General features: G+C 40.6%; 1 protein-coding gene and 1 non-coding gene across 3 annotated transcripts; one reads left to right on the top strand and one right to left on the bottom strand.

Moving 5' to 3' along the window:
• Positions 1 to 236: 236 nt before the first annotated feature.
• LOC146316886 (netrin-4-like) lies at positions 237 to 16,886 on the bottom strand. Of its 2 annotated transcripts, XM_084734411.1 has the most exons (11): positions 16,479 to 16,883; positions 14,964 to 15,520; positions 10,527 to 10,799; positions 8,353 to 8,479; positions 7,926 to 8,114; positions 5,164 to 5,371; positions 4,909 to 5,024; positions 4,705 to 4,773; positions 3,434 to 3,607; positions 2,894 to 3,032; positions 237 to 2,321 (listed from the first exon to the last, which is right to left on the bottom strand). In XM_084734411.1, the coding sequence occupies exons 1-11, from the start codon at positions 16,537 to 16,539 to the stop codon at positions 2,243 to 2,245; spliced, it is 1,992 nt and encodes a 663-aa protein (XP_084590537.1). In that variant the 5' UTR covers positions 16,540 to 16,883; the 3' UTR covers positions 237 to 2,242. The 2 variants fall into 2 exon arrangements, with proteins under 2 accessions (XP_084590537.1, XP_084590538.1); XM_084734412.1 differs by having other exon boundaries at positions 237 to 3,032; positions 16,479 to 16,886.
• A 9,596-nt stretch (positions 16,887 to 26,482) lies between these two features.
• trnay-gua (transfer RNA tyrosine (anticodon GUA)) lies at positions 26,483 to 26,571 on the top strand. The gene is given in 2 exon segments: positions 26,483 to 26,519; positions 26,536 to 26,571. It is a non-coding gene; the product is annotated as a tRNA-Tyr (tRNA).
• Positions 26,572 to 27,979: the final 1,408 nt, after the last annotated feature.

Genomic DNA, 27,979 nt, shown 5'->3' with positions numbered 1-27,979 from the left:
AAGAAACCCTGTCAAACTCACGGAACTATTTTATTTCTACCGAACTACACCTGACAACCCTGTCGTGGTGCAGAAAATAATGAAGCGTGCATCTGCTCATGCAGCAGAGGCTGGTGATTGTGACAGCGTGACATGTAAACATAATGTCGTCATCCTCAGCAAAGCTCTGAGCTAGCTGACACGTGAAATGTTTAGCGGATGGTAGAAATAATATAGTTCCTTCATAAAACTTTAAATTTCTTGGGTCATGATTTCTGGAAAGAGACACTGCTGTTGAGTTTTTCAAATGTATTGCTTTTCTTTTAGCACTTTTGGCACCACCAACTATTTAGTTCCTTTATATCGAAGAGAAGGCAGATTATCTGTACAGCTCTGCACACAAAAACCTTCTAGATGAATAAATAGCACTACAAGAATGAGGAAAAAGATGTATTTTTCATTTTGGGGTGAACTGTCCCTTTAAGACCTTGTGAGGAAAAAACTGCTAAGAAATATTTATATTTCTATATTTCTTTGCTCTATTTTAATTTGAGGCAGTTTTATAAGAAATAAATTGTTATAAATCTTGCATTGATTAATGTGTACATATTTCTAAAGGCTTAACAGTTCAGCACACTCACTTACATTACCAATAACTGATGATTTAAAGGTGTATTTCTCTCTTTTAACCAACGGAGGGCGGCACTAAAACATGGGTCAGACATCAGTCAGAGACCTCCACAAGTGAAGATGTTACATCAGGCTATTCATAGCCTCATGCTTCAGCATAATGTCACCGTGTAATGAAAGAGACTTTTCCCAGAAGCATTAAGAAGGAGCACACTGACGTGTAGTTTATGCAGTTTAGATGGAAAAAAAGAGAACATATAGGGCACACAGAAATAGCATTACAAATATCACAATGATGGAAGAGTGCAATCATGCACCCTAAATCACCACTTTGTCCTTTACAAGAAAATCCAGCCCCATTTTCTCTTATTTTGGTAAAGTCTTTGGGACAAGGGCACGCGCGGTGATGTCATGTTTGAGGAATGCATCATGTCTCCTCACAGAGTTTGTCCTTCTCCTCGGAGACAGTGGACCAGGACTATTCTTAACCGGGCCTGGCTCAAAAATGGCCTGTGGACTCTGTGTTGTGATACGCTGTGATGTCAATGAATAATAATACGTATTTATTTTGGGGCAGCAGGAGTCACAGGCCAAAAAAGAGAAGCATATGTTAAAGAGTGTGTGCCTCACTTTCTCACACACACACACACACACTCAAACACACACACCCTGGCTCCCACTGGGTCGGGTTCAGAGAGGCCTTCTCAAGTGAATCCTCCTCATATGGAAGCAGGCCGTACGAGGACAGCCAGAAAATCCTCACAGAATCAACCCGACAATGATCCACTCTTGTAACTCAATCCTCAGTGTTTCAGCCGTTTGCATGTACTCCAGAGCAGAGAGAGAGAGAGAGGGTGGAGGAGCCGAGTGTGTTTTGCTCTTGTCAGACAGCAGGCGGGCAGGCGGGTGAGTGTGCCTGAGCAGAGCAGAGCTGTTCAGATTAGTCCGTCTGATTCCTTTAATGTTTTTTTCATCCACTCCTCTCATCCAGGAGTTACTTGTTCTGACCTGCCGCCTCTCCGCCAAGGACATCAAGCATATGCACACACACATCTACGCCCTCACACACACACACACACACACACGCTCACACGCATTCTGTTGTTGACTCATTCATGATTTATCGCCAATATCTGTGAGACGACAAAGATAATTCAGTCTGCGCCTCTGCAAGATTTCAAAGTAAACAGCTCTCAATGAAATTGATACAGTAGGACGTGACTGTGTTTTGGCTCATCAACTCTGAGCATCTTTGGCCGGAAAATAAAGTATAACTGAGTATTTAACATGGATTCCTTGTTGTTTTACAACCTGGGAAGAATTATGAGTTGAGGCATATCATACAGTAGCACAGGAATTCATTCAAAGTCTTTATGGCTTGCTTTCTCCTCTTTGATTCTTTGGTGACTGTAGTTCTGGCGAGGTATCTGCTTACACTATGTGCTTAGCTTAACAACAACCGCAGCATTTGTAGCGTTGCAGCTGTTTCTCGGGGCAGTGGACTCGTCTTTGGAATCAGGAGAAACAGTGAAATCCCTGCAGCAGGCACGGGGTTTTTGCTTTCATTTCAGCGTCCAAGCAAAATGCCTGATTCAAACAGTCCCTCTGTTCCCTCCTCCAGTCATCCAACAAATCATCTGTACATCACAGACGATCCTTCGCCTCTCCATCCGTCTGTCCTTTGCAGTTCTTGGCGATTCCCTGTGGAGCCCCTAAGGGGACATGGAGGAGAGAGAAAAATTGATAGTTGGGAAAAAATGAACAAATGGGTGAAAAAATATTACTACATTATAATCTACTTCAGTGTTCTCTTGCAAAACTTCTGCGTTTAGTGTTCCCTCACAAAACCTTTGCGTTCTCTCATAAAACTTTTACATTTACTTGTAAACTTTTGCGGCAAAACTTTTACGCTCTCTCACAAAAGTTTTGGGTTCCCTCATAAAACTTTTGCATTCTTCCCCAAGCTCTTGCGTTCTCTCACAAACTTTTTTGCATTCTCTCTCTCTCTCTACTTTTACCTATACCATACGCTTTTCAAAGTTTATTTTATTATGGGGCATGGACATGTGAACTATCGAACATTAGCTTAGTAACATTTATGTCTGTATTTTTAGCTTTAACGTTACTTAATTCTCATTTATACAACCTGCTCTAGGCAGGAATTATTTTTCCCACCCATAATATTTTTTCACCCATTCATTTATTTTTTCCTCCACTCATTTTTTTCCCACATATCTACATTTTTCCTCCCTCATGTCTCCTTAGGGGCTCCGTAAATCCCTACCAGTGGCCACAGTCTTTTCTGAGGATGTGGAGGAATTTGCGTCCCAGGCTCGGTTTCCATGGTTTAACCAGGCTCTTTGTGTTGACCATCAGCCGGCCGGTCTTCCAGTCCTCGTGACCGGCCACCACATACTCAGATCCTGGGGACGAGAGAGCGGAACATAAACTGTGAATGTCACTAAACTACACAGAACAGGAGCGAAATCACCTTATGTAAAATCATTATATAACTATAATCAACCAGTTAAACACTGAGCTGCTATGACTGGCTCAGATGAATGTTGCCAGAAATGATTATTGTGAAAGTTGTAGAAGTGCAATAGTCTCGTAACAGTGAGGTGGCTCTAATCTTTAAGCTGTAAATGTCCACTCTAAATGAGTGATGCTGGGACATTGGCACCCGCTCAAAGCCTCCTCGAGCAGCGACAAAGATTCTCTATTCAGCACAAAGCTGGCAGGTTGTCCACTCAAGAGTCGACTAATTAATAAGCTTCTGCACTGTGAGCAATAAAGTGACTCATTGGAAGTGGCTGCAGCTGACCTGGGTTGAGGATGGGACAGGTGCAGCCTTGGATGGTCCAGGACTCTGGGTAAAGAGTGACCGTCCCCCTTTGGATCTTCATCTGAGGGTTCTGGTGCAAAACCTTCTTGACCTTGACCTCCACCTCTGCATGGGAGCCTTTATCGTGAGCTGACATCACCCTCACCACCAGCACTGTCAATGCAACACAAAGTCAATAATCAAAGCAGCAAGCAGCAGCCTACCAACTACAAAAATCCTTAATACATTTAATACATTTCTGAGGTTAAATTATTTAATTTTGCACATCTAAATCAGTTTACTAGTAAAACTCGAACCACCAAGGATCTGAAAACAACTGGAGGAGATGTTCAAGTCCTGGAAAATACCCAGACTGATAATGATTTTGGAAACCGAAAATGTTTGACAGACAGCCTTCATTATAAACCGGGGGCATGGAATTTGAAAGATGTGGGCTCGGCAGTGAGAGTCTAAAAAGATGCTATTGTGCTGCAACATGGGAATCAAGTGACCCAGTGTTAATTCATGCTATGGAGTAAAAGTCAGATATTTTGGCCTCTGCTGCATTAATTTTGACCTTTTTTTCTTGCAAGTTTAGGCAGGGAATTTCAGTAGAACCTCTTTAAAGACACTCTCTGGGTCTTAAACACTAGTAGCATTATGCAGCGATTTTGTGAGTGGGTCCTTGTTTTGTTTATTCTGGTGCATGTGCACAAGGATGCAGGTGATGAGATCACTGCCGATAGTTGCACAAGTTTCTTATGCACCAAGAAATACAGCAATGCGCCGGTTAAGACAGAGAGGAAGAAGAGTGCTAGCAAGTAAACATGAATGGAAATAATGCAGGTTTCAAAACTTTGCAAACTGCAAAATTTTAATGTGGAAGAAAATGCATTAAACACATTTGATTGGCTTCAGTGATACAAGAGTCATTGACCTGGAGAGCTGTTTGACCTGCAAATTGTACCCTTTCCCACTGAGGACAAAAGATGTTGGTGTAGTGTTTTTTTTTCCAGGACTATAATGTGTTTTGGTGAGTAACATGGGAAGTAAACAAAAAATTTGTTTATAATAAAATACAGGGACTTTTAAGGGATCACTACACTGGATATAAAGTGGAAGACCCAGGTGAATTTTTCATTTTTCAACATTCAGAATTCTATTATGGACAGGTCTGATGGGTTTTAAACAGCCACAGACTCCATTATGTTGCTGAACGGTCTCACTGTCACCCAATACTAAATCAATTCCCTCTTTCAGAAAGCACTTACCATAGTCATACTCTGCAGCACAGAAGAGTTTAGGGCTGCCCAGGGTTACCTCCACACACTCACATTTCTCTGGAAAAATGAAACATGACTCACATTAATCACTTCCTTCTGATGTGTAGATTTGAAGATCAAAACAGCCGCATTTTATCTGTGTGCGTTGATGAGTGTGCAGAGAGTTAAGTGTGATTATGACCTGTGACTCACCAGAGTGGTGCAGTGCAGAGAAAAGCTCCTCTACCCTAAAGAGTGCCGTCTCACTATTATTGCTGCTGCTGTGTCCCATGTGGCCAGTGGCTGTATAGAAGACCTCCACATCTGAGCTGTGCCGCAGAGGTAAAAAACCAGTCAGAGGCAGGCAGGGCTCCGCTCAGTGTTAATCATCCAGAATGCACTCTGCCTCTACACCATACATCACTACACCCAAGTACCAATACATATGGATTAAGTCTTGGCTCTCACCCAGAAATGCAGTCGCCGGTGTAGGGGTCACAGTCCCCTGTGCAGTCACATGGACGGCAGCCGTATTCATGAAGCCCCCAGTATCCCAGCATGCAGCTGTCACAGCGGGGACCTCCGACACCGGGCTTACAAGTGCACTCCCCACTGCTAGGGTTACACAGAGGGCTACCTCCTGAGAGGACGGAGCCTACAGGGTGGCAGGAACAGGCTGCAAAGGAGACAGAACAAGAGGACCACATGTTAATATTTCTGCTCGTGAGGAAAAAGCAGCAGTGGGAAGTAACTAAGTACAAATACTTTGTCACTGTACTTCCGTAGGTTTTTCAGGTATCTTCACTTCACTAGAGTATTTATTTTTCTGACAACTTTTTACTTTTACTCTCTACATTTCAACAACAGACTGTAGTTTTAATGCATTTAAATTGAGTATTTTTATTTTGAGTATTGTGTGCTGCCTTCCGCCATAATGGATGGAAAAAACAAAAACAACGATTCCTTTGTCTATCCAGCAGAGCATATCATGCATGACAGGTGTAACAAGATGAAAACAATGTAAAAGATGTAACAAGACAAAAAAGACATGACAAAATGAAAAAAACGTGCCAAGACAAAAGTGGCATGAAAGATGGAACGAGGTGAAAAAGATGTAACAAGACAAAACGATGTGAAAGACATAACAAGCAGAGAAAAGACGTAAAAGACTTAACAAGACGCAACAAGATGAAAAAGACACAAGATGTAAGATCTAACAAGACAAAACAAGACATAAAAGTCATGAATGGAAGACAACAAAAGATAAAAAAAAAAGACAAAAACAACACAAAAGATGCAACAAAATGAAAAAGACGCACAAGAAGAAAAAAAGACATAAAAGACATATCAAGACAAAAGCAACGTAAATGACGAAATGGACAGAGAGGGAGACTCAACCGCAGGGAGACAGTGACGTTGAGATGTCTTTGCACAGAAGTGTCCATCAGAGGGCTATTTTTTACTTTCATACTTTGAATACCTTTCAGAGCCTGTACTTTTTTACTTTTACTTGAGTAAAGAAGCTGAATTAGTACTTCTTCTTTTTTTAAACAAGTATCTGTTCTTGTGCTTCAGGGAATAATGTGCATACTTTTTCCACCTTTAGTAAAAGGACGTGTCTCCTCTTCTGGCAGGGACCTCGAAGCACTCAGTGTACATTATTCAGAGGACAAACACATTTATATAAGCACAAACATATTTAGAGTGCACACAGTGAATTCCCAAGGCGATATAGAAGTTAAATGTATTTTATCATCCTCCTGTAACAAGCGACAAGCTGAGAGTGTGTACCCAACATGCTTTAAAGCAGCTGCAGCAAAAACAAACAGTAAATCACTCCCTCTCCGCGCTGTCATACCCACTGCCTGATGGTCGCTGGTGATGACAGATTGATTTTTCTTACAGTCTTGCTTCATTTGTTTCCAAAAACGGTTTGTTTGCTCTTAAAAAAATGCTGCAGCATGCCTGTCGAGGGGGAAAGGGCAAGAATGGGAAAAATGTGCTTGCATGGTCCATGGGAAATTCCTCCATTGTTTGCAATTACAGTCACATTCCAAAACAGTGCGGTCTCCGTCACTCCTACTAAGGAGCGGGAGGAGAGTCATCTTACTATCTCATCACTGGCAGGGCGGCGAGTCAGAGAGGTGCTGCGGGAAAATACCCTTATCAAAGAGATCAATCTACTTTAATCTGGAGGGCCAAAGGAAAAATCAAATCTCCATTACTGTCCTCAAAATATCAAAGGCTACAGCTCTTAATTGGAATTCTCCGCTGGCTTTCATCCAGACAGAGTTGTGGTTTAAAGGGATAGTTCGGAGTATTAAAAGCGGGGTTGTATGAAGTACTGATCCATAGTCGGAGTATTACCTACAGCACATGGGAGTTGGCATGTCCCCGATTTGGAGAAGCAGCAGGAGCAGTGGTCAGCAACAAAACACATTTTAGCCTGTCTTGTTCATGAACAAGTGGCGTTCATTGAAGGAGCATTGAAGAATTTTTTTTTTGGACTGAACGGGTCGGTTTGTAACTTATGAACGTCATTCACTCCTGAGAGAGAAAATGATTCTCAGCTGATAAGAAAAAGTGTGATGCAGTCTCGCAGCAGATGGAGTGCACATTTATGGACCAGAGTGTCAACATGATATAAAAACTTTCCTTGATCATGCGGCATGAAGTGTTTGACCTGCGTTACACTGCAGACTGGAGTGTCTGTGACAGTGAGCTAGCTTGTGTGAAGTGTGAACTTGCACAAGGTTGATTTCAGCCAACTAAAAAAACTCCCATTTTATAAAAGCAATATCATTTTAAGTGTAAGTATATAGAGAATATTTTCACTGCTTTACCTTGCTGTCAGTGAGCCTTTTCCAATGGGAAACTGCCATTATATAAGCTAAATATCACTCTCTCCAAAACAACCAGACTCCATTGACAAGACAGTGATTTTACCATGTAGAATAGGGGAGTTGCTCAACTACCACTGCTTCGATCAGTTAGTTTGTGTTTGTGTGTTATTGTGTGACTTTCGTGAACCCAAACAAACCCTGAAGTCACAGACACACACACAAAAACAACTGATTGAGGCAGCAGTAGACCAGTGACTCCAATAATATTACTGTTTTTGCCAATGGACTTGGCTTGGCTAAATACGTCACACAACCCCACTTCAAATAATCCAAACCATCCCTTTAAAGGAAAAAGAGGATAGACTCTGAGGAGTTTAAGGGTCTTACGTTTGCAGGAGTCAGGGGCAGTTTTTGGTCGGCTGGGGTCTCTGAAGAAGCCCCTTTTACAGTTCTGGCAGTGTCGGCCCTCTGTGTTGTGGCGGCAGTCGTCACACACACCGCCGCTCCGCCGTCCTGTCGCCAGCCACAGTCCACGACTGAAGTGACAGCTCTTGGCATGACCATTGCACTTGCACTCTGGGTTTAGATGGACACGTGCAATAAAACAGACAGAGAGGTTTTTCTTTTAAAGCCCTGGTGACAATAGTGACAACTCTTACTGCAGCTGAAAGGAAAAGAGGAGCTGCTCTTTTATTAATCATGCACGAGCGTCCAAAAGGTCACATGTGATTTATGAGACTAAATCCATTTTCGAGATAAGTCTACATGCTGTGTGTCCTACTACTGCATTTGACTCTCTTGCCCCATCACTCACTCTGGCACTCGTGCGGTGTCCCCGTGATGCCATTGGCAGCCTGCCAGGGCTGGTCGTTGTAGAGAGGTGCACAGCGCTCGCAGTGGTCACCGGCCGTGTTGTGTCTGCACACGCACTTACCGTGGACCTGCCAGGCAAACAGCACAGACAGAAAATTACAGTCTTTTGGAAATTTATTGTATCAGATGGGCTTTATCAGACCTGCTGTATGGACTGGCTTTTTGGCTTCCAGTCTTAACTTGGAAAACCCAAACTCTACTTGTTACTGTTTTGCATAACTGTATTTTACATTTTATTTATTTTAATGTCTACTAGCTTATTGTGGTATTGTCCTTTCTCAGTTAGAATATCTTTTTTGTTGTCTTATTGTTTTTCTTTTCTTTGTGTTTGTAATTTAGTTGATGTTCCTGTAAATGAGGGTTAGCCCTCAATGAGCTCTCTAGTACAAGTAAAGGTTGAATGAATTGATAAATTTGTTGACTTAAGGGCTTCAGGAACATTGCTTAAAGAAAAATGAGCAAGTAGCAGGCACTGCAGCATAATGCATGTTGCATTACACTGCACTGCACTCCAGATCTATTTTAGCTTATTGTACAAACCCCAATTCCAAAAAGCTTGGCAACAAAATACTGGAAATGTTGTGTAATGAACTGTTTGGAACATTCCACAGGTAACACAGGTTAATTGATATTATCATGATTAGGCAGGACATCCTCAAAAGGCTCAGTCACCACTTGAAAAACTGTGTGGGCAAATAGTCCAACAGTTTAAGAACAATGTTTCTCAACACACATACTCACACACACACAAACAATATTATCATTAAAAGATTCAGAGAATCCAGAGAAATCTCTGCATGTAAGGGGCGAGGCCAAACGCAAACATTGAATGCCTGTGACCTTTGACCCCTCTGGCAGCACTGCATTAAAAGCTGCATTAAAAACCCACATAATTGTATTAAGGATAACACAGGGGCTCAGGAACACTTTGGAAGACCATCGGTGGTAAACACAGTTTATCGCTGCATCTACAAATGCATGTTAAGCCTCTACCGTGCAAAGAGAAAGACATATATCAACAACATCCAGAAATGCTGCAGACTTCTCTAGAGATGGACTGACGCAAAGTGGGAAAGTGGGTTGGGGCCTGGCGAGCCCACGTTTGAGATTGTTTTGGGCAATCGTGACCGTCGTGACCTCCCTGCTAAAGAGGAAAATGACCTTCCAGACTGTTAATAGCCCTGTCACATCTGTGAAGGATCTATTAATGCTGAGAGGTTTGGGAGCATGTGTCTTTTTCACAGGCGTCCCTGCTTCTTTCAACAAGACAATGCCAAGACAACTTCTGCATGTGTAGTTTTATAGTAAAAAAGTATGGTTACTGCACTGACCAGCCTGCAGAAAACATTGGTGCATTATGAAGTGCAAAATACAGTTTTCATTGTGTTCCTCTTGAACTGTTAATTGTTTTGAGGTGTTTATTACCCTGGACGGGTTGGATGGTTAACCACACCTGTATGAAAGGTGTATATAAAGGGTGTGGTGACCATTTTAAAACATTTTAGCGTGATTAAGATCCGGCTGGGATCAGAACATCATCCACTTAAATGAATTTGCGGTTTTTAGTCAGTGTGCGGGCGTTAACTCTTTTCATTGATGCCGATTTCCAGCAGCTTTCCAAGTATTGTAACATGCCAACATCTGCATGCGCAATCACAGTGGTTACACACTCTGCAGCTTATTACTGCCTGTGTAACATGTCTACACCCCCTCAGACCATGTCTGAATCAAACAAGTGCTTCTATTCACCATTTACAGTAAAGAGAATAACATGACAGAGGCTGTGGGTTGTTAAAGCATTAGGATGAATACTATAATTAAGGTTTTCCACATCCTTAAATCCCTGTAATGGTAGGTAAAGCTGTGGTCTAATATCCAGTCTTTACTGCAGCCTTCGGATTCAGAGGCACATACCAGCGCACAGCTGAGTAACGAGGGAGTGGTGGGAACAAAACCCCAAACCCTCCACTCCCAATCTCACCGTGTAAAACAAATAAAAACGGAGACAAAATGAAGATTCAGCGTGACACGACATCTCACAACAGAACAAACCTTGAGTATCATGGACCTGCAAGCTGTGTATTTTCACAAAATCCAGCTCAAAATGCTGCTCACCATGTTACTGCTCTTCTGCTGGCTGGGTTTGTAGCCTCTGGCTGGTACACATTGGTCAGCATGTCCATTGCAGAGGCAGCTGCCTTTGACAATAAAATCATAGATGGCGTAATGCTCCGTGGGGAGGACAGAAGCACCAGGGTGTTTGGCCTGGCAGGGACACGGCTGGCGCTGCAGCAGACGGACTCTCAGGTTGGTGATCATGAGCTGGTCCTGGGCGGCCGGTCCGTAGGGATCCACTGAGTGCCAAGGCGACAAGGCTCGATAGATCACCTGGAGATTGAAGTAGACGAGACATGCTGTTTTCAAGAATTTTATTGTCATCATGCAAGCACAACGGAATTGCAGCTGCATCAATCATATTTACAAGGAACAAATAATACAGGAATGAGATAAAATATTTGTCATAAATATCCAAGCAGCGCAAAATATAAGCAATTTAAGGTATAAAAGCAATCTTACAAGGAAATCTCTCAAAATCAGCTTTATTCCACTTGTAAAAGCCTCTCTAACAAGTGTAAAAACTGATCTTAGAGACTCTGACAGACCATGACGAAAACATAAATTATGTCAGTTTCTCTTTTTTCTCAGTCTGCCAAATAAAAACCAGGCATCAGTCTGGTTTGCCTTTCATGCTCCTCAAATAGCTGCTATCCTCGGAAAATCAGACCAGTTCCAGTGTAAACACAGACAAATGGTTCTTGTTCTCCCTCATTAGGTTTTGTTGAAGGTTGATCTTTAAGATACATCCTCTCTGCCTGTATAGGAAAATGTGCACAGATATATATAAAAGATGCACTTAGGAGGTCATTACTCTTCATCATAACATCAGGGATGAAAACTGGGACACGCAATAACGATGTGTTAGGAGATAAAAGTCCTAGACCTAAAAATGTATTAATCAGGACAAACATTATCCACAATACATTGGTTTTTTTTTCTTTTTCAACCATGATCAAATACTGTATCAGTTCTATGTGTCACTTGGGGGTAAAAACTCTGTAAAATCTCATTTTTTCACAACTACTTTTGATGTTTTTTTTTAGATCTTGAATTGAATTAAATTGAATTGAACTGTGGCATCATTAAATTGAAGTCATTTCCTCCAAGAGCCCACATGTACTGAAATAAAAGTTTTCATGTGCCAAAGGGGCAATGTGTAAAATATGGCCACCTGCTGAAGGTAACTCCAAGAGGCCCTATTATGACTTGAGTCTGACCAGACCTTCAGCTCAAAGCACCAGCGGAGTATTTATGTCCACACCGCGGGTGACAGAACCAGGCTCAGCAGCCCCTTAATGAACACAGCTGGGCCAGGACCGAACGCAGCCTCTGAGACCGACGGAGGCTGGTTTGACGACGAGGGGATTCAGCGCTGAGGTGATTTACAGCGGCTCCCGACCAGGACTGTGACTCCGGGAGAGACGAGGACAGCAGGCGGAGACAGGAATGATGTTAAGCAGAGAGGAACAAGTCGCAGGTCAGGCATCAGACAGGCGGCAGGGAGCCTGAATATTTTTACATAAAACACGGCGGATTATGGATTTATTTTTAACCAAACCAGAGCTGGTGATTGTCGAACGGTGGAAACACGAGCTTTGGCGAGTTTTATTTTGTTTCTGTTGAGTTTGAAGTGGGTTTTACGACCAAGCTCGTCTTGTGACGGACAGTAGGTGTAAGGATCCCCCCTAACATCAATAGATATCTCCCCAACATAATAACCCTGTTTCACAGCAGCTATTTTGACATGAAATCATAGAGCAAACAGAAGTCAAACAGAGTCAGGGTGCTGCTGCTGTGCATGCTGATTCACTGAAGAGGCTCTGCTACACTAAATGGAACAGGACCTTAAGCAGCATCATTAGTAACCAGGTTTGGGGAGTAACAGACTAAATGTAACAGGATTACATAATCTGGATTTGGGTGTTTTTTTAAATAAGCATCAAAATTCTTTTATTTCATCTTCTTAAATGTGATTTTTTTCTGTACATATATATATATATATATATATATATATATAATATATATATATATATATATATATATATATATATATATATATATATATATATATATATATATATATATAAACTGAATATAGTAAACTGAATATTTTTGAGCTTTGGACAAAACAAGACATTTGAGGACGTCATTTTGGACTTTGATCAATTTTCTGACATTTTATAGACCAGACAACTAATCGATTGATTGTAAAAAAAATAACCGACCAATTAATCGATTGTCAGTTACAGCCCTAAAAACATTATATGAGGCTAAACAACTTCACTACATTTTGTACTGAGGTAATCTAAAAGTAAAAGAAAGTAATGAAGTTACATAGCTTGAGTATTGTGATACTTAGGTTACATTATTGACTACATTTCTTTTGTAAAGTAAGCCTCCCAACTCTGTTTAAGCTATTTCATATCAATATGGCTGCTGTTAAAAAAAAAGGTCAACATTATAACTTCCTCACATCCTGTTGATAATATTATTTCATTTTATAAACGTAAATTCAAACTCTGGACATAATCTTACACGTTGCACATTTAATACACCTTTCATTGTCTATTTCTACTGTAAACAAGAGATTTAATTGCATCATAATGAATATTTTGAACGATATCATGCGGTTAGTGATACAGAACAGATGTAAACAGCAGGATTGACTGTATAATAATTGCACAAATAAGCTAATTCTGTTTAACAATGAGAAAATGTTCACTTTGTGGTGACCACGTGTATATTTTAGCTAATTACTGCAGGCAGAGTTTACACTAAGTATATGATGTTTGTTTGCAGTGTAACTTAATGACTGAAGCTCTTTACATTTTCACACAACATTTTGGGGATGTCTTTGCATGTTGAGCAGCAGAGGCACTAATTATAAAGGGTGAGGGGCTTACACAAGAGAGCTGACATACTGTAGCAAGACACATACTTGTTGCTAAAACACTGCAATTATGAGATCAGTCAAAGCCATATATTCATTCAGACGTTCAACCAGAACCTCCCAGCATGGTCTGAGGCCCCTCTGGAGCAAAACAAACCTCTACCGGCCAGTGAGAGTCTCTGTTTTACACCATCAGCATGAATGAACGCTCCGCTCATGAATTAACCATCGCTGCTTATCAGGCTCAGACCTCCCCGCGATGATACAGCAGCTCCGAAAAAACTGCTTTGAGGGAACATCAGAGGTAAAAAGTGAACATTGATATTCTAGCCGTGCGTGTCGAAGCAGTTTGTGGGCTTAGAGGGCTGGCCTAACGAAAAAGGTCTCCCACAGCTCATCACAGGAGATCAGTTTACAAAGCCTGGTCAACTGTTTGTTCGGTGGTTTGTGTGATATCAGCTTGCCGTGCATCCTGGTGCCAATAAATGGACAACAAGAGCAGAGCAGATGGTGAATGTTATCGCTGTGAAGTGCTGGGAATGTCTGGTTTTCATTTGGTCAGTCTCAGATCTCAGAAATCACGGTCCACTAATGAAAGTTTCTTTCTTTGACCTTCAAAGCTTTTCCCTAAACTGCAGCAGTCAAGTGAATTTATAATACAGTTTTAATCCAGTGAAGATTAGAGCTGCGTGATAATTCTGTATTTTAGACCACAAACTTACAGTGGAGTTGTATTGAGGCAATAAGATCATATCATGTTATCAGTCTCTGTTTAAATTTTAAGCCTGTAGGCTGCAAAAACTTGCAAAAGTCCATATCTACCGCTAATGTTTGGTGTGTCTGTTTTGGTAGAAACATGTGGCAGTGCAACATGCAGCCTCCGTGGAAAAGGATCTGCACCCTCTGTAGATGTAAACAGCTCATTCTAAGGTAACAAAAACGCAACAATTCTTACTTTAAGATGATTATACACTAATGAAGACATAATTATGAATATAATATTCATTTTTCAATAGATCATTGTAAATCTTGCACACTGGACCTTTAACGTACGTTTCAGACGTGTGTACTGGCATATCAACTCTTTGATGTTTAATAACTCTGCATTCTGCACAGGTAGGATTTTATAGTGCCAGGGGCGCATTTATATAAAAAAGGTGTTATGTTTCATAATTTTTTTTTTTCTTTTGGGTTGAAGCTGGGGTGAGCAGTTCTGGAGGAAGACAGACAGCAGTTGAGTCTCATCTCCAGGTAATAAAATACTGACATTTTGGGTTGAAAGCTCAGTCCAGTGCACCTGTGTTAGAGACTCCTCCCAGCTCTGATTCTGTGTTTTCGTTCAGATGTCATACAATTAGAAACCAGAAGAACCTGACTTTTTCACCTATGATCTGTCATATCTACTACTGATGTTTACTAAGTTACCTACTGAACCTTTAATGAACACCTACAGTACTCAGTTCTCACCGAGCCAAACTCTCTCATGCCACTTTGTCAGAATCACTTGCCCATGTAAAACTTTCTGGACCAGTCACTATACTCACCTCTCCTCTGGCACAAGGGAAAGCTCCTGAATACTTGGAGGTGCAGGTTGCGTCACTCTCTCTGACTGGCGGCCCCTCCACCATGCCAAACATCTCCTCACAGTCCCGGGCAAAATACCTGAGGGCCTTCCAGGTGTGCCCGTGATCCTGGGAGCGCTCCAGCACCATGGCAGCGGGGCGGGGTGAGCGGAAGACCAGGATGAGGTGGGTGAGGAGGAACTCTGTCTCCAGATCGAGCTGGAGCATCTCCTCCTGCACCCCCTCTGCAGACTGCCACCAGGTGTCAGGGTAGCGGAAAGAGGAGTCGCTCATGGCAGAGGGAGGGTGCGCCTGGCTGGGGATGGCAGAGTTACATTTGCTGCATTTTGCAGCCGAGCAGGACTCCCTTTTATAAGGGGCAGCAGTCTGTCTGTAGAAGCAGAAGGACTCAGAGGAGTTGGAGCCGCAGACGGACTGGGTGCTCAGCACTCGGCCCTGGGCCAAGTTGCCCATGCGGGGGTTGCAGGCTCGGCCGGAGCAGCGGCTCTCCGCTGCTGGAACTTTGGGCTTAGATGGTTCTGGTAAGAGAAAATAAAAATAAAATGTTAATTTTAGTTCAGTTTTAGTCAAAGTGAAAGACAAGTTGCAGTGTTAAATGGAGTTTTTTTTTCTCACAGGGTATGTCAAGCCACCTGGCCAGGCTAATGTAACACACTCAGTTCCTGTTTGTGTAAGGACTCTTCTTCTGCACATGCTCAGTATGATTCTCTCTACTTTGTGGATGTAGAGTAAATTTAAACTCTTTAGTTAAAAATTAACATTAACAAACTATGCTAATGTACTGTAGGTGTTGCTAACTGGCATATGAGGTTTTATCGTGACTTTCAGGATCGTGGGTAATCGACCCTTCCTAGGTCCCGCCCCTTTTTGCTCCAATAACAGTTGAACAAACTTGGTCCCTTTCTCCTTTTCTCGTAAAAGCGACATATGGAGTCACATCTTAAATTAGCTAATCTTAAGAAGACACAAGCTAACTAGCCAGTGAATGCATTAGCATTAGCATTAGCATTAGCTAAATTAAGATGTGACTATATGCTGCTTTTACAGGTCCCCCTGGAAGGTCTTTTGACCACCTTCAAAACATGGTTTCTTTTCAACATAGATAAGCCTGTCATGTTTAAGTACAAAAAAACAAGAAAAGCAGAAAGTTGGCCGAGGGCCTCCTCAACGGTTACTGGTGCACAGAGCCAAAAAAGGGGAGGGACTTAGGAAGGGTCGGTTATAATCCTGTGTTACAACCGACTCCAAACCACAGACAAAAAAGTTGCAATTGCGCCTGGTCTCCCCTACTTCCAATGTTGTGTGTTCGACTCCCGCTTCCCCCAACTCGCCTTTCTTGAAATGTGTAAATGTGTGCACTTATGATGCTGTGAGGCACGTGGATACACCGCTTTCCAAACAGCGCGCTCGTTTAATTAATTCACATTTCCATAAAGTGCGTGCGTAAAAGTTTCAGACGCACAAGTTCAAACTCACCGGCTGACAGAGGAGAGGATGCGCACACCGGGATAAAGACAAGTAGAGTCCACAGTCTCATCCTGAAGGAGTTGTTGCACTTCTACACAAAGTCACCTGTCGTATAATCCGTATATATTCCCTCAACAGCTTGATCCGAGGATATCCAGTCGTTAATAATCCAACAAACTCCTTTCCGATATAAAATACTTACTTAAAAACTGTTACGACGCACAAATTAAGAAACACAACAAGACGCTTATTTTCTGTCTGTCGTGGTGTAGAAATGCTCCAGTAGATTTATTATCTGTGAGCTCCAGTATCATTAGCCTTAAATGATTTCATCTCACGCACTTCAGGGTTCAACTTGTTGTGGAGACTTCATTGACATTTGGGAATATGAAGAGGTTCGCACCGCCCTCTTCTTGTCTCTTCCCAGACCCCTCCCTCCGATTCCTAAAATCAGACTTTCCCCATCAGACCATCTCTGGCAGATCACTCGCTACATGCAGAAATTTAAAAGAAACGTAAACAGGAACTGTTCTTTCTGTGGTGAATATCCTATTTTTGGCTCCGTTCTCATACCAAGAAATTCTGGCAAGACGTTTGCAGATTCATCATTGATCCTATTTTAAAAGATTTTATTATGGGAAAATTGGTGTATGGTTTTGTTAAAAATCCAACAAGAGGAGATACATTATATTTTTCATAATAGATCTATGATATAGGCAACACTTTTCATTCATAAATGTAAACTTAGCAATAAAAAAAAAAATGTTGTTTTCCCGATGGATGTTCAGTACTGCAATATGTGAAACTACTTTATAATCTGACTGACAAAAAAAAAAAAAGTTTTATGATGTTTTTGTCTGTTGTTCTATTTAAATACTGTTCCCAATAAACTGAATCTGTACTATGCTCATTTGTTGATGAAGAACATCTCTTTGGCATACTGACTGGGTTGTCCATCAAAGATCAACGTAATTTAATTTTAGTTCTAATCAGTGTTTAATAAAACTTTTTTAAAATTAGTCAATCCAGATTTAAAATCAAGCAAACCTGTTGCACAATTAAAAAACAATCTCTGCTTAGAGAATCTAAATTTATTGATGCAGACAAACCGAAAAATAAATAAGAGTTCAATCATGCTTGCTTACCTGAATTTAAAAAATAAGAAATAAATTCAGTGCTGCTAAACTGTTTTGGCTGCTTTGTATTTCTTAACAAAATATTACATTTTTGCTAGCTAGTTAAAAAGTTAACAAAACATTATTAGCTGGCTGAAAAGTTGCATTACTAGTCAGCTAAACACTTAACAAAAAGTTAAATTGTTTGCTAGATCGTTAAAAGGTCAACAAAACAAGCTTGCAAAAAGTTAACAAAACATTATTAGTTGGCTGAAAAGTTAGAACATTACTAGGTGGCTAAAAATTAACAAAAAGTTATATTGTTTGCTAGCTAGCAAAAAAGTTAGTCTCCTCATAAAATTTTCATTTCTCGTCCTTAAAAAAAACTCTCACTGACTGTTTTTAAGAGAGTGAAAGAAAGAATAGGCACATCATAAAACTCAACTGGATCGAGTCTGTTCCATAACTTATCAGGGAACTTCATCCTTTGGCACAAGTCATCTAAAAAGGCAGCCATAAAAGTTAAACCTCCTTTAAGGTTTTGGTTGCAACAGAATTGAAAGTGAAATCATGATTTAAGCGGGCTTAAAAACGTATCCTTATTGATGGAACCCAGCCAATAATGACACGACTTTTTCAGCATCCTTGCACATGTTCGCAATTAATGAATAATCAACTGCCTCACACGCAAGACAATTCTTTATTGCCACAGACTAACAACTGTATATTTTACCCGACAGTAGCGTTAACACTTTTCTCTGCATTCCTCAGTAAGACACACATAATGAAAGAAGTTAGTTGTCATCAGATTGAGGGCAGAAGAGCACCGGTCTAAAACAATAACTCAGACATTGAGAAAGCCTCCACGCGCCACCCAGGCACTCGAGCGCTGACCGACAAGTGTGTCATTGTGTTGCATTCCTGCCACATATCACCACTTGTTTCTAACTGCCACTCATTAACCGCGCTTTACCTGCCTCGTCAGACAGACAACAGCCCCTGGGCCTGAGGGGTCGCACGACCCTTGACCCCAATAATCATCCAGTTGCACAAACATTTTTTTTTAACAGTGACATCACCACAATAGAAGAAAAAAAAGAGGGTATATGATACTGCGAATAGCTTTGCCAGTAATCATTTGATACCATATAAAGGCTTTAAAGTGTGGACAGTCTGAGAAAAAATGGACAAGATGAGCCAAGACAGGACAGGCTGATGAGTGAAGATGAAAAGGGACCAGTGTCGTTGAGAATATACATCATACCTGTGAATGCATGAGGTCAGGAGTAATCTGTTCTCACTGTGAATACGACCTGTCATATGAATCATATTCTCATGTGTGTGCGTGTGTACGTTAAAGGAGAGGAGCATTCTCTGTCTCTTCCCTAAGGCATCAGGACGGATCAGGACATTCCTGGAATACTGCGACTCTCGTCACAGTGACGGCCTCTCCTGTTTAAAGGGAACAGGGTTTGTGTCTGTGTGTTTTTAGATTTGCATGGGTTATTTCGGTTGTCTCCAGATGATCCGCCGGGGCACGGGGTGATGCACCTTGAGCTTGTTCCCTTTGTACATCACTTGCGTGTTTTTCGGGCCTCAAATCCCAGGAGTCACCGTGAAAAATGCTGCAGGAAGGATGTCTAATCTTGGCCAGTCTGTGGTGTATTCCCCTGGCAGGATGAAAGCAACGCACATCACAAACAAATTCCTCTGCTCTCTTAAACTCCAGCTGTTTGTTGTTCTTCTTTGTTACACAACTGGAATTCTACTGAGCCACATCATTAAAGGAACAGTGTCACATTTTGGTTAGAAAATACGCTTATTTGCTTTCTTCCAGAGAAGCAGATCAACAGATCGATAACACTCTCATGTCTGTGTGGTAAATGTGAAGCTACAGCCAGCAGCCGGTTAGCTTAGCTTAGCACAAAGACCGGAAACAGAGGAAAATAGCAAGCCTGGTGACAAAAATCTGCCTACCAACGCCTCTAAGACTGTCTAATTGACTCTTTCTAAGTCCTGGGGCAGGACCTGGGGAGGGTAAATTAACATATTGTACCCTGTTTATTTAGTCTGTACTAAAAGCAAAGTATACAACCAGCTGAGACTCCAGGTCGTCTACAACCGGCTAGTAGTTCAGTACATAACCCCTTTTAAAACACCAATTTGTAATTTTTAGTCTTCACTTTTGTATGGATAAAACAAACATGACAAAATGTGTTGATTAATGAGCTTTTTTCCCACTAAAAACTAAAATTGAAAAGCAAAAATTATCATTCCCACCAATTGTATGGCATACTGCAATTGCAATTTCAGTCAAAATAATTGCAATTTGCCTTTTTTTAAAAAATAATATTGTGCAACCCTAAAAGAAAAACGTACTATACACACCAAAACAATACCAAATGCATTTCCCCCCTTAATTAAAGCTTTATTTCAGCAGCAATATATTGCATCTTCTTTGATATCATTACATAACCTATGAAAAAAACACATATACTTGAATATCAGATAACATGCAGAGTGTGTTCATAAAATGTCAAATCTTTAGTTTAAATATTTTATCCTCTGATTCTGTTAAAAAAAACTGGCTGGTATAATTTCACAGGCAAAGACTTATGTATCTAACTGAGAACATTGCAGATAAATGCAGTCATGAATGTACTGTCAGGTGTAACAGTACAGTCAGATAACACATGAAATACTCCTCTCTTGTCAAATGACCTCCCTGCCTGCTTCAGTCCGGTGCCGGACCTCCACAGCCAGCGCTGCTGCTGGGGCCTCTTCCTCTAATGGCCCAATAAGATGCCAGACGTGGGGCCGTTCCACCGCCGCTGGCCTGCTTTATTTCCAGACTGTAAAAGGATATGGTTCCCTCCCGCCCCTCATGCTGCCATGTCACCTAGTACCTTCAGCTCACTGAACCGTCTCAACCCTCGCAAGTAATCTGTCTACTCTCCTGTAAAAGCCAGACGAAAAGCCAGACGTGCTCCAGGCAGGGAGGGAAGGTGCCTTGCCTACAGGCCAGGCATTAAACAGAAGGCTCCTTACTAGTTTCCTTGCTCCCAGTTTTATGACGTTTATCGCTGCTATCTGTCTGCTTGCTCCTAGCCATAACACTGCCCGCATCCACATTTCATCAGATGGTTTAATCTGTAATGACAAAAAAAAAAGAAACAGGTTCTGCGTTAGGTAAATATTTGTCCTGGAATGCAACTCTTCCCATGATGTAACTCATGTGGCATTAATGCTGTTAGTTATAAATATTATATTATGACAGTAGTAAGATTCTTGACTCCTCATCCAGAGACTTGTGGAAGTTCATAGTCTGTGTTTTATATCACCTTTTGACTCCTTCTCTTGCTGCACAGGAAGGACTCAACAGATGACTGAGCACAAGCCTGATTTCAGGAGTGGACACAGAGACCGGGGGAACTGTCTGTGGGAGTTTCACCTTCACAAAAGAAAGGCAAGCGGATGTGTCCCATTTTTAGTTTTTAGTGTTATACGGGAGGAGGAACGGAAAGCCTACAGAGGACTGAAGTGTCTGTGTCATGTCACCTGCCACAGGGTGTGAATAAAAGCAGGAAGAGACGCTTTTTAATATTGTACAAACCACAGGTTTAAATCCTTTTGTGTATCTTATAGGTGATCGCTGAAAAACACAGACCAGCGGCCAAACAGGAGGAATAACTAATATTAAAGATGATATTTATATGATGTCAGGGAGGTTGCATATGATATACTAATTGCAAAACATTTAGGTAACATTTTATGAACAAAAAGTGACATGAAACACACACATCAAACACTTTACATGAAAAATGACACAACTGAAAATAAATTGAGGCTTGACTCTTTATTATACATAACATTACATCACACTGGGAAAACCATGTCGTTATGAATATTTATAACTTTTGTCATCAAGTGTATTTTGTCATTTCTAATGCAACGTTGATGTTATTTAAGATGTCTTAACCAAGACCACTTGACATTAAAGGGACTGTTCACCCAAAAGTGAAAATTTAGTCATTATCGACTCACCCTCATGCTGATTGAAGGGTGGGTTTAGTTTTTTAGTTCACAAAACACTGCTGGAGTTTCACAGGAATCTCCTAAACAATATCAGTGAATAATGACCAGTTTTAAAATGTTAAAAACCACTGCCCCGTGCCAAAAAAAACATAAAATGCCTCCATACTGCTCATCTGATGTAATCCAAGTCTCCTAAATCTGGTCACCATTCACTTCAGTTGTTTGGGAGATTCTGTTACGCTGCTTTCCTGTGAAACTCAAGATAAGATAACGACTGATTTTTTATTTTTGGGTGATCTATCCCTCTAACCAAGACAACATAATCTATCATTAACATGTCATAGTAGGCGTATAAAGCTGTTTTAATGTTACATTACACATCTGGCGTGCCCTCCTTAAGACTCCAAAAAAGTATTAAAAACCAGCCCAGACTCTGTCAAGCTCATTTTAATCCACACAATGCAACCCAGAAAACTGCCCAATCTGCAAACGCTGCCTGATGGATAGATTTTGTTGCTAAGGTAGGCTAACAACTATCTGCTGTTGACTGTAGCTGACATTAGTTAGTTAGTTTCTTTGAATTTAATAAATTGGGCCTGGTATGGCATGTTTATGACAGGTTGTCTTGGTTAATGTTGAACTGTCTCAACAAATACATCTCAAACAAAGTCAATTCATTATTAAAAATGACATATTTGACTGAATGACCCTTTATGAATGTTTATAACAACAGTCATTCATAAAGACTATTTCATGTTTCATGTTTAGACGGCGTCGCGTCAGTCTTATGCACACCCCCTTAAAAAAAAGTGTTAGCTAAACATTTAAGGTTTGTCTCATACAATAGAAATACATCTTTCATTCTGAATGCAGTTTGTGCAATTTTTCTGGGAGGTTTTCTGTTGGGTTTTTTATTCATTTATTTGTTTAGTTATTTGCATTTGCTTCCTATCAATCGAATCATCACTAACACTATTAGAGGAGAGAGAGTTAGAGGAACCTCCAAAACAGTGCACTATAAAGATTACAACTACTGAGTGTATGCTTTATAGCATTGGCATGCAGTATGGTAATGTGAGAGGTGAGGCTGGCACAGTGTCAGAGTGTTATGAGAGTTTGATCTTCATTGTGTAAGACTCATTAGGAAATACCCATATAAGACAACCCTGAGACGAGAAAACACCTCCTTCAAAAAGCCAAGGTCACAAGGGATGGCCGATGAGGATGTGACGGACACGGTGACCTTGGAGAGCAGATTGAAGGCTTCTGGCAGCTGTTAATCACAAGGACACCTTTTGGCTTCGCTGACAGAAAATAGGTCCATTACTAATATAAATTTGCACCTACTGTGCCTTGATTGCAGGATTTAAAGACACTTTAATGAAGAAAATAGCGCAAAAAGCCATAAACCATTTGGCTGATTGAGGATAATTATAAGGTTTGTGTTGTAAAGCTGTCTATTAGAGATCATGATCGATGCCGACACGTCTTGAAGATCCACCCTTCAAACTTTGTCTACATGTGGTTTGAGAGGAATTTGTCCGCTGCCTCACCAGAAGGACTCTGCTCCAGGCTCCACGTCTGTCCTCATGTTGTTGTAATGTACTGTATGTAGGAGCCACTACATATGTTACATATTACCCTGCTGTCTGACAGGTCAGGACATGATAAATACATCTTCATTTAGGATGAGTGGAGATGTACAGAGAGCAGCCCGACAGCAAAGTCACATTTATCATTACAAGCCTTTAATAAACCAAGCTGAAAGCAATTATTGTCGCCATTTTTCTGCCCAACAGACTCATTTATTTTCACCACGTTCGCAGTGGTAGAAGAAAAGCTCTGATCTTTTACGGAAATAAAAGTGGAGATACCAAAATGTAAAAATATTCTCCCGCAAGTACATAAATACACAAGTGTTATCAGGAAAATATAAGCTATCATCATAATGCACAACGATCATTTTCTATTTAATAAAGGATATTTTTATCTTGCAATCATTTTTCTTTGTTTATTATATGGTAGACTATTTATTGGGGGGGTTTTATCAAGTTGTTGGTCCTTTTTGGGATGTTAAATTGGTGCATGCATATATTTAACTATTTCAGACACTGATGGGTAGTTATGTACAAATTTTAATTTGAAAGTAACACGCTCTCAAATAAATATTGCAGTCTAAAAAGTATATTTCCCTCTGAAATATAGTTAAGTAGAAGTAATAAGTAATATAAAGTAGAAATATTTAAGCACTGTACCTTAAAGTTGTATTTAAATAGACCTTTGTGTGATTTGTGCAGTTTGGGGATGTGCTGTCAGAGGACACTGGTGTTTTTCCAGCACTGGTATTTTTCTGTATCTGATACCAGTATCATCTTAGATTGTACTTTCCCACTTGTGAATATACAATAGGGTTACTAAGCCTGGCTAAGGGCTAATTCTGCAGGTGGCGTATCCTCTTGCTTTGAGCTGGCGCGTCACAGTGTGTAGAACTGCAGTTTCAGTTTGAGTTTATGAGAGAGTCGCGACCCAGCTGACATTGATCACATTACTGGCAGGCTGGAGGCTGATCTGTCAGAGATAAAGCACCTGAAAAATCCTCATGACACGCAACCAGCTGGTAAAACCCCCTAATGTGATACTCAAATCCCAGACAAGCTCCTGTACTGAAGCACATATTTTATATTTACAATTAAGCAGATTTCTTTGCATTAACAACATGTTCGGTCAGTTTTCATCAAAGTGAGACTCGTATGTGTTATTTATGAACAGACTGTAGTCAAAATGAGGGTTGGCTTTAATTTGTATGCAACATTTTCTTATATCCATTTAAATTAATTTCTACTAAAGCTGAATTATACTAGCACACAGAGGGTTTGTTGATGCTAAAGGACCTTTTTCAGTTCTATAAATGAGGGATTATTGCCACCTAGTGGTTAAAATTTGATTTAGTTTGACAGGAGAGTGTTTTAATAAAAAAAAACAATTCTCTGTGAGAACAATGCACCAATTTTGTTTACAAATGTGTTTTAGACAAATAAAAGAAATATAAATTATATTCAGCCCCTCAATGCTCATCCCACACTGAGCAGCTAAGATTCATCTGTATTTCCCTTCCATGTTCACATATGAAATGTTTACCAGATTTTCATGTGTGAAAAATACAGAGAAAAGACAGAGATTTTCTACTCCTGGTAACAATTTACATGACTATTTACAGTAAAATGCAGATATCTTGATACGCATTATACTCATGGATCACTTTAAGCCACATTCGGTAACTAGTAAAATATGTTTACTTCACACCTCACAGTTTACCGTCAACAATATCTTGACCACAGCAGCATGATCACGGCAGATAACAACATGTTTTCTGTTCTACAAAGATAAACCCTCCACAAACACATCAAAAGTACCATTTCCTGTTATGTCAGGCACCATAAGAGATGGCAGTGATGATAAGAGGAGCAAAATGGCCTGTCGTTCAGTGGCATAGCCACGGTTCAAATGTCTACAAGGTGTTTAACTGATGCCTAATGGTAACATGTGGACCCTGGAAACAACTTCTGTAATGACTCCTTTTAGGACAGATTGATGGCAGTTATTTTTGTTGATTACAGTTACAGTAACTCCTAAATGGTGCTGTTAGGCATCAATAGTGATGCAGGCTGATAATCAGTAACACTTGTGAACTGTTGAAAGGAGAGTCAGAGTCTCTTTGTTCAGGCCTCAGACATAACATTTGAACTCCATCCATGTAGCTGCAAACTTGCATAAACTCTTCATGTATCTGAGCAGGATGTAGGCCCCTGGCTGCTGCTGTCTGTCAGTGTTTGTTTTGTATTGTAGCACCAGGTGAGCAAAGACAGCTCATAAGTATAACTGAATGGTTGTAGTTTGATCCCCGGCCTGGCGTAAGAAAGAGGGCAGCCCATCCCTGATTACAGATGATGTGCGCCTTGGAGAGTGGTGCAACAAGTAACACTGATCCATCTCATTTTAATCAGCCTGAGATCTATCACACCTGTATGTGTCTGCACCTAAGGGGACTGAGGTATGTTTTATATTACTAAATCGTTAGTTTATCCATATTTAGACTATCCGAATCTTCTTATAAAATCAGGATGGGTCACTAGTGCGCTGTTTTGCAAAAGCTGTATATTTTTAATCATCTTTCCCCCATCCTTTTTCTTTTTTTTGACCATTACAGGAACCAGCTGCAGGTAACTTGGCTAGCAGGTAGCTTTAGCGTTAACATTAGCACAGACGGTAGCGTTACCTTTTCACAATAACTTTTTCTATCTGTGTACAAATGTTTTGCTCGAAACCTTCGCAACGGACGGGCAGTTAATTTGTTCCAACAAAGTTTTAGGAGCTAGTAGTAGTAACTTTACTCTCATTGATAGAGTCGCGTCTAGAAGGAAACCCTTGATTTGCGAAACTCTCGCGAGATTTGTAAGCATTTTTTTTTCTGAGCACTTCCTAAGAGTATGTAATCCTTACAATGCTTTATAATGTGACAACACTGTGGTTGAAATCTGGGTAGATTTAGGGACAGAAAACACTTGATTATGGTTCGTTGAAGATCACAGTTTGGGTTAAAAAATTGTCACTCTCGCGAGATATTTCGCGGGTATGGGGTTCTCTTCTAGACAGGACCCATGTAAAGCTAACGCTATGACGGTAGTTAGCATTTAGCTGCTAGTGAACATTAAATAATTGACGCTAGCTAGCGTGCAGCCACGCTTTCGTCGTGTGAATTAGCTCGCTGTTTCAGGAGCCATACTGTGCAACCGTTATAGTAATACAATAACTTCTGTTATGATATAATTTGAATACCATAATGTCACCCTACCATACAACGTCCCTTCGATAGCTCAGTTGGTAGAGCGGAGGACTGTAGTGGCATTACAGCTGAAATCCTTAGGTCGCTGGTTCGAATCCGGCTCGAAGGAGACATTTGTTTTTTTTTTTTTAACCTTAACAGCAACACGACATCAGCTCCTCCTATTACCTTTAGCACTTCGTTAGCTTCTGTTGTTTCACATCCTGCTAGCAATAAAGTTTAGAGCGTTAGCAAGTGATTTTTTTTTCTAGTATCGTTACTTACGTTAGAGGGCTAGCTAGCTAACTGACAAATATGTTTGACCTGTATAGGAAACACTGAATATGAATTGTTAACGAAATAACTAAACGATAATTTTCCATTATTATAACATTTGTAAAGTTTGCTTCCAAACATTCATGGTGCTGTAAAGGATGATTATCGTATTCATGGTTTCTGCGGGTTTTCAATTGAATTTAAGACTTTTTAAGATCATTGGCAGCGCAATTTAAGACCTATTTTCCACTTTGATACTGACAAAAAACTACATGCACAGTTTGCGTAAGTGATCACTGGTTCAGTGTTGGTTTTGTTTTGCCTTTGGTGCATTGTGACCAATATTTTCCCCCAAAATATGTTCAAAAACTAGATTGAAGACTTAAAAAAACGTTTGCTTATAAACACTTCTAACATGGACCTAATCTGTAGATAATTATGTTGGCAATGTTTTTGTACTGGTTTTACCTTTAAAAGACGACTCTGTGTTTATTCAGGAAGTATACTATACTTTAGTCTATGTTTGTGTGCATGTATAGTTTGTGACCCATGGAAGCAAATTCAAATTGTTTAAGTCAAATTATCAATGCAGAAGACTGAATTCATCAGTTAATATGTGGTTCCACCAAATTCAGTTTGGCTAAACACAGAATGATAATTTTTAGTTTCTGTGCACAACAGACTTCTGCCCCTTGTGCTCCTGTCTGTTGTGGTTTGTTTGTGTAACCTTTGAATTTGTTGACCAAAGCTGCCTTTGCAGGTCTGTGACATATCTTTTTTATCTTCCTCAGGTTTTTCCGCACCGCACCTGAAGGTGGCAGCGTGGATCCTCAGCCTGGACAGGACAGGACAGGACAGGACAGGTGGGTGCTGTTTAACTGGACGAGGAGGAAGCTTCTGTTAAACTGAACTTCCCTAAGGTTCAGCACACACACAGAACAAAAGCAGTACGAATGTAAACACATCCCCCTACGCTTTCACTCGAGTGTGTATTAAGGCTGCACAATTAATTGCAATATTACTGAAACTGGTTCTGGTTTCTGCAATTTGGATAATGCACTTGGCCATACTGCAAACTGCAATTTTTTGAAAAAGGAAAAATGTGTGAGAAAACAACATAATAATGACGTGCAGTAGTGCTGCAGAGATATTTATCAAACATATAATATACACCAATTTCAGTGGTGTTATGATTCATAATCATAAACTTAAGCTTATCTCCTAACTCAAATTGTTGAGGACCCCTGGTCTCCCTTCGGCCA

This window comes from Lutjanus erythropterus, chromosome 13 (genome assembly GCF_056507025.1).
Source record: "Lutjanus erythropterus isolate fLutEry1 chromosome 13, fLutEry1.hap2, whole genome shotgun sequence".
Taxonomy (NCBI): Eukaryota; Metazoa; Chordata; class Actinopteri; order Lutjaniformes; family Lutjanidae; genus Lutjanus; species Lutjanus erythropterus.
This window is presented reverse-complemented; position numbering and strand designations above follow the sequence as displayed.

Bases quoted from the DNA above. Each gene is read 5' to 3' on its own strand.
- LOC146316886 (XM_084734411.1), bottom strand. From the start codon at position 16,539: ATGAGACTGTGGACTCTACTTGTCTTTATCCCGGTGTGCGCATCCTCT. The intron at 3,608-4,704 runs GTAAGTGCTTTC...TTGCATTGACAG, and splicing joins TGCTGCAGAGTATGACTATG to TGCTGGTGGTGAGGGTGATG. The intron at 3,033-3,433 runs GTCAGCTGCAGC...TCTCGTCCCCAG, and splicing joins CTGTCCCATCCTCAACCCAG to GATCTGAGTATGTGGTGGCC.